The sequence below is a fragment of the Cucurbita moschata genome, unplaced genomic scaffold, assembly GCF_002738365.1.
Source record: "Cucurbita moschata cultivar Rifu unplaced genomic scaffold, Cmos_1.0 Cmo_Scf00010, whole genome shotgun sequence".
Classification (NCBI taxonomy): domain Eukaryota; kingdom Viridiplantae; phylum Streptophyta; class Magnoliopsida; order Cucurbitales; family Cucurbitaceae; genus Cucurbita; species Cucurbita moschata.
Window position 1 is genome coordinate 4,550,561 of NW_019268526.1, and position 6,996 is coordinate 4,557,556.

Sequence of the window (6,996 nt, forward strand, 5' to 3'; positions counted from 1 at the left end):
AAAATTGTTGAGAGTGGGATTTGAACCCACGCCCTTTCGGACCAGAACCTTAATCTGGCGCCTTAGACCAACTCGGCCATCTCAACAGCTTGCTAAAGATCGTAAAATAAAAATATATATCTCTTTCTTGCTTCCTTCGAATATGTTTATTTTTTTCGGTTCAATAAAGAACTAATATAATAGAACAGAGTTACAAGTAACGACCAATCTTCAATCATGAACTGCAGGAGGGGGATCAAAAGCTTCACTCACCAAAAGAGATGAAGAAGATACATGGCAACCGAGTCGGAAGCAAGCTTTGGCTAATGAGCAACGAATAGAAGGAAATACCACGACTTAATTAACATGTTCATTATGTGTAGGAGCCTAAGGAGAGAGCAACACTTTCAGAGATTTGTGGAAGACAGGAGGTGAGAATGGGGAATACTTTTCGACCCCGCCCCATGGACTTCTCTACCCTTGTGAAATCATAGTAAAAAAAAAAAAAAAAAATTTGAGGAAAAAAAAAACCCATAAACTTAAAGGAAATGGTTATCAGATCCAAACTAGTGGCACACTAAAGCCATTCAGAAACATTTATTAACAACCCTCTTATTATTTGAATAAGCATACTTACAGCGACTCATCCCTGTTTGATATCGGGTTGTCTAGTCCAGGTCGAACACAATAAACCACCACTTGTATACAGTACTATACCACTCGTTTTAGTTTACAGTTCTGTTAAATATAAGAAAATATGTTGTTCAAGCTACATGCAACCATTGAATGTTTCAAGGGTGGATTTCGCAAGCCACAATAAGCCAGGATCGTTGCGCTTCAGTACAAGGAATGTTTCTGCCTTGCCGATTTCATCTAGCAGTGCATCTTCAATAAAACCTATCAAGAAGAGGATCTCCAATGCAGCTGCATTAAAAAATATAGAAGAATTGATACAATTGATCATAGTAATTTAGTTTGATTCCCTAATTTTGTTGTTTTAAGTAACTGGATATGGATGCATACAAAACTAACCTTTATAATTGGCAACATTCTTCTGGATGATGGGATTAGTCTGCAATGCATCATTTATTAGCTCAAGGTAACAAGTTTAATTTTTGAAAAGAAAAAAAACAGAACAAAACAGAGAGGGAGAGAATAGTTCATGAAATGAAGTGAAGTAGAAGGGGAAAATTAGTCCTCTTGCCTTGCGAAGCTTTCTGTATTTCGTTTCATCAGGGTGTTCAATTACGTTCCTGCAGAAGAGAAGAATTTCAGTCAACAATTCAATATTGAATGAATCCTAATGACCAGTCGCAAAAATAATAGCAGAGGTTGCGCTCATAATCAGTAGAACTTACTTAACAATCTTGAACAGAGTTTGAAAAACTGCTGAAGATTCAGAAGGTTTAAGTTCAGCCAGCAGCTTTCCAATAGCTTCACGCAATCGATTGCATACAACAGAAACAGAGTCTTGTATTCTTTGAATTTCTTGGTCATCGGGATCAGGCTCGTCAACAGGCATTTTAGATAAATCCGCTTGATGTACCAAACTTTCGTCAGGATCAGGCTCTATCTGCATCGGTTCCTCATCATGCTTTTTACAGCTTATACTTAAATGGGTTTGATCTGCCACTAAGCCAGCTTCTAGGCAATCGGCTTCATCATGTCCAGTAGCATTTCCACACCCCAACGTGTTCATTTTCTCTCCCAAGTCATCTGGATCAGGTTCAACAACCATTCTTTGTGAACTGTTGCAATCCAGGTTTTGCATTCCTGGAGAAAAATGGTTTTTGTCAGTTATTTTACCGTTCAAAGAGCTTCCCATATCATCAGGATCCGGTTCTCCATACAACTTTGTGGCTTCCAACAATCTGCTGTTAGTAGAAGGCACAGGCTGCACATCCTTGCTGCTCAAATCGGTTTGAACTACTAGACTCCTATTGAATCTTGGTCCACCATCAGATTCTATAATTTTGCAACCAATAGCATCATCAGGATCAGGTTCGGGCTTGTTTTCATAATTAGAATTGTTGTCGGGATCAGGCTTGAGCATGTTTTGTTCATTGGAGCTGTCATCAGGGTCAGGCTCAAGCTTCTTTTGATAGGCACCGTCGTTAGGATCAGGCTCCAGTTTTTTTTGGTACTTAGAACTATTGGGATCCGACTCTCCACTTACTGGAGACACTCTTGAACTGAAATCTGCTGTGTTGGTCAAACGGTGATAAGCAGCAGCAACTGAAGCAGAACGGGCATTAACCAGCTGATGCGACGTACTTCCACCAAGTTTCTGTGAGACACCAAAGCCATCTTCGACATCGTCGCTTTCTTCATGATACTGAGAATACTTAATTCCAGCCAACGTATGGCCTTTTGATCTTGTCCAATCCAAAGTGGCAGCCTCCTCATTAAGCTAAGAAATATCAAATTGAAAAAACCACCCTGTTAAGGAATAATAATGAACGCAAAGCTAGAATCAACAATATGGCCATAAATGAGGAAAAAAATTCATAATAAAAAACATTATTACCTGTTTATCCAAAGCATAGAAGTTGGCATCGTGCTCAAAATAAATCATATGTGCCTAATTGCAAATCACAATAAGTTCAGGGATTCATTCGGGACTTAATTATCCTCTGCATGTATAAAAAAAAACAAAACAAAAAGTACTCACAAGTTCGTGGAGTAAAGTTTTCTTAACACTTTCATATTTTCTGAAGCCCTTTAGATCATCTGTACGAAGTCGCAGGGATATCTCCTCTCCATGGTTCTGATCAGAACATATAGTCAAAAATCAAAATTGGAAAATAATATCCATAGTTGTCCACGTACTAAAGTGGATGTACCTTATTAACGCCAAGAATACATTTTGGGCTCACACCAACATAGCCAACAGGATCCATCTCAGTCATAATTCCCACACGCCAACGGTGCTAAAAGAAGGCCAATCACCAGGTTATTTATTGCTAATCATATATTACATACATCCAGATTTAGACATTCCTTTACCTTGTTCATGATTGCAACAATACCAGGATCCGCAGCTAACATTTGCATTCTTTTCAAAGCTTCTGAAGCTGGAGGGTTCAACTACAGCCAATGAAAGAATGTGTCATTCACCACCAGTCAAAGACATGTAGATTAATGCAGTACTCAACAGCCAAAGGGAATCTTATAAGGAATACAGTTAAAAAACAAATATTTAAGAGCAAATCTGTATCCAGATTAAAGGGCATAAGCCCTACAAAATGCAATCCTGCTGCAATGTTTATGCATACAATATAAAATTATTGAATATACGCTAAAGAGCACCTCAATTCCTGGAATTTGAAGGGTCCGAAATTCACAAAATACATAGGGTCCTTCTGGCAGTTTCAGCACGCCCATAGGCTTACTTGACATTCGTTGCTTCTGTCTTTTCTCTTCTTCATCAAACCCAGCAATTCGTTCATTTTTCTTAGCATTGTTCAAAACTTCATCTACCTCATTCCTAGGGACTCCCATCATTCTGATAGGCTTGTTGTCCTGAAGGAGTCAGAGTTGATAGTCAGTCACCTCGAACTAGCAGAACAATGACAATTTTTGGTGGCTTTGAAAGTGAAAGGAAAAATTCTTGGAACTGGACCAGAAAACAGCAAACTTTATATCCGAAACTTCATATGCATCAACTAAATACTATAACTGGTAATGCATCAAATCAAAAACCAACAAGTGGCTAAGCTGCGCGACCTAAACAACTCATCTTTATAAAAATAATTAAACGAATTGCACCTTGAAAATGGAAATTTTCTGCAAATTCAAGTATCCATCTTCATCAGAAAAAGGATGAAACATTTTAGAGCTTTTGCTGGAATATTGTGGAACTATGAGTCTAATGGTATCTGCTTTAACTTCAGTTAAGTTTAGCAGCTTCTGACCGAGGTCCCTAAGAGTAGACTCTGAACTGATTTCCACCATATACTTTGTTCCCCTCCATATGACGGGTATATTATAGATGCTGTGTTGCTGATCCATGTTCTCCTGAAAGAAATAAAAACTTTTATTCGGATACTCATTACTCAGTACACATTGCATAAAGAAATTTAGATTGTCAAAGCAACAGCTTCTCGCTCTCATCTTAATAAGAATCTGGCAGTGTAAGATAAATGTATTGACTGATGTTGTGAGTTTGCTCAAAAACCAAAATGGATTATGAACACTGTAACTATTAGAAAATTGAAGAGCGATTGGTTTCAGACAATGGAAGTTCCTCTCGATCTATCCCGAAACTAGTCAAACATCAATAACGAAGAGAAAATCGAAAATCGAAAAGGTACAAAAATTAAATCTCGCTTCAATTATCGCTAATCTCGTGAAAACAATTTGAAAAGATTGAACCTACGAATTACGATATTCTGAACAACAGAACAATCTGATTACTTCTCGAAGCAAATCACCCCAGATAGAATAATATATTCTCCGGGAAATCAAGAGGCGACGATAACAAACCCTACCAATCTAAAACAGCTCAATTCACCAATTGAATTCCGTTCAAACAAAACGAAATCAAAACCACGGTCTTAAAACTTGTGGAAGGACAATCGAAACCTAGACAGACATGAATTGACTTACCAGAAGTTGGCTGTCTCCTGTGCTCGAGGAATATCGATATTGCCGAAGAACTGGTTCGATGAGAAAATAGAGGAGATTTGTAAGAGTTGGAAAAATAAAATGGATGTCGGACTTGTGCAGATGGCGGGAATTTACTCGACGGGTATCGGAAGGCGAATGAGAACGCCGCGCATTATTACGGCGGTCCAGAAAACATTACGTATGCGCTGGCGTATAATCCAAGGAATCTACTAGAAACTAAAATTATGTCTCATTTTTTCTTTTTCCTTATTACTTTAAAAATCAATTTTACGTTTTATGTTAATTTTAATTCTATATTTTTAACCACTCAAATTTAGATAAATTTTTTAATTTTAATATTAAATTTCCATCCAAACATGGTAAATTATTAAATTTAAATAAGTATATCAATTTATACACGTTTTCACGTATTACCGATTCAAATCCGCTATTGACAATCTAAATTTCTTTAAATAAGAGAGAGTCCTCGAGGGCCACGTCAACCAGAGACGGTCCTCGAGGGCACGTCAACCAAAGACGGTCCTCGAGGGCACGTCAACCAAAGACGGTCCTCGAGGGCACGTCAACCAGAGACGGTCCTCGAGGGCCATGTCAATCAGAGAGAGTCCTTGAGGGCCACATCAATCAGAGGGTAATGTCACAGAGAGTCCTCGAGGGCCCTATCAATTAGAGAAGGGAATGCCCTATCAGTCAGAGAGAGTCCACGAGGGCCCTATCAATGAGAGAGAGTCCACGAGGGCCCTATCAGTCAAAGAAGGGAATGCCCTATCAATTAGAGAAGGTCCTATCAACTATCAATCAGAGAGAGAGGAACAAAACGGAGGTGTGAGAACCTCCCTGTCAATTATGGGAAGCTCTCCCTATCAATTATGGCATGGCAACCAATACGAGAATAAAAATATTCTATTAATTTTTTTAAAAGTTTCTAAAAAAAACTTCAAAATTAATTAGCTTTTTTTTAAGGTGCATATTAAAGTAAATCAATAATTAAAGTGAGTTTTTAATTTAATATTCATCACCAGTCATTTAAATAATAATAATAAATAAATAAAATAAGAAAATAAGAAAACTACAATAATTTTTCCTTCCCAACTATTTTTACGATAGCTTAATGAACTAGCTGAATGGATGCTGATCCGTACATGATAAGCCGGCATGTACGTTTCTTATGCCGAAAGACGAAGAAACCAAAGACGAAAATAAATTGCCGAATTAAAAAAAAAAATTAAATTCTCTCCAATACCATAAAAGAAAAAGAAAAAAAAAAAAAAAAAAAAGTGATCTCGCCGCTGCTCAGTGCCCCACTATCGATAGATTGCGGATCTCTTCCTCGGGCACCGGCAGATCGTCCTCTTCCTCCGCCTCACGAAGTTTGCTTCCGGACGCCGATAACCTTATGGCGACGTTATTGACGATCTTGTAGGTGTCATCAAAATCTTCATCCTCTACGCCGTCGTTTTCTTCCCTGCATTGGTCGCCTTTGTAGGGTTGCTGGCGATTGCAGTTGTCGGAATCGGAGGAATGCCTGACGGTGTGAATGTCGTCGCCGTAGTCGGACTCGGCGATGGCGGCTCTAGTGAACAAGAGGCACAGAAGGATTGTTCCGAGGGAGAGAAGGGCCAGTCGTCTTGAAACTGCCATGGTTGAGGAAATTTGTGGTCGGACCTTTCTACAAAAAGTTAGGGTTTGATAGTACGGATGATTTCGGGGGAGGAGTTTGATGGTGGTAATGGGATTGAAGGGGCGAAGCGGCCACCAATATATATAAGAAATGGATTTTTTTTTTCCACTTTTTTTATTTTTTTTATTTTTTATTGTTGGGGAAATTCCGTTTAATTGAGCTGGTCTTGAGGCAAGGGTAGTGTGCATTTAAACCATGAGATGCTGACACGTGGCATTCAATATTGGGCTGAGGATATTATTCGGTAAAATTGGACAATATTAGAAATCAAAGAAAACGGATCGACCAATTAAGTATATATATATATATATATATATTTATTAAAATCTTTATTTATTATTTAACTCATTAAAAAATTATATAAATTCATTTTACAGTTTGTTATATTTTGTTTTTAAACTAAAAAACAATAATTTTGATCTTTACTTTATTACGTCATTAATTTTTTTAGATTAGATAAAAATAATACTATACCAAAATAGTTATATTTTTTAAAAAATGTATGGCCAAACTAATATTTTTTTAAAAATTAGGGGTGAAAATGAAACCAATTTAAGAGTTGAAAGAGTAAAATTTAAGAACCAAAATAGAATATCTAATTTCGAAATTAGAATATTGCCTCCCAATAAATAAATAAATAAATAAATATATATATATATATATATATATATATATATATATATATATATATATATATATATATATAT

At 37.0% G+C, this 6,996-nt stretch overlaps 1 protein-coding gene and 1 non-coding gene across 2 annotated transcripts; both read right to left on the bottom strand.

The window, feature by feature from the left end:
* Window positions 1-5: 5 nt before the first annotated feature.
* TRNAL-AAG lies at window positions 6-86 on the bottom strand. The gene has a single exon. It is a non-coding gene; the product is annotated as a tRNA-Leu (tRNA).
* A 463-nt stretch (window positions 87-549) lies between these two features.
* LOC111448938 lies at window positions 550-4,797 on the bottom strand. The gene is made up of 11 exons (XM_023088729.1): window positions 4,588-4,797; window positions 3,748-3,996; window positions 3,289-3,501; window positions 2,986-3,066; window positions 2,823-2,909; window positions 2,651-2,746; window positions 2,507-2,560; window positions 1,338-2,389; window positions 1,184-1,232; window positions 1,012-1,051; window positions 550-903 (listed from the first exon to the last, which is right to left on the bottom strand). Exons 2-11 carry the CDS (start codon window positions 3,988-3,990, stop codon window positions 749-751), a joined length of 2,070 nt encoding a protein of 689 aa, XP_022944497.1. The 5' UTR covers window positions 3,991-3,996; window positions 4,588-4,797; the 3' UTR covers window positions 550-748.
* Window positions 4,798-6,996: the final 2,199 nt, after the last annotated feature.

Excerpts from the sequence above, each read along its gene's own strand:
- LOC111448938 (XM_023088729.1), bottom strand. The coding sequence starts at position 3,990 with ATGGATCAGCAACACAGCATCTATAATATACCCGTCATATGGAGGGGA. Across the intron at positions 2,910-2,985 it reads TTGTTGCAATCATGAACAAG|CACCGTTGGCGTGTGGGAAT; the intron begins GTAAAGGAATGT and ends GCCTTCTTTTAG. Across the intron at positions 2,747-2,822 it reads GTATTCTTGGCGTTAATAAG|AACCATGGAGAGGAGATATC; the intron begins GTACATCCACTT and ends TGTTCTGATCAG.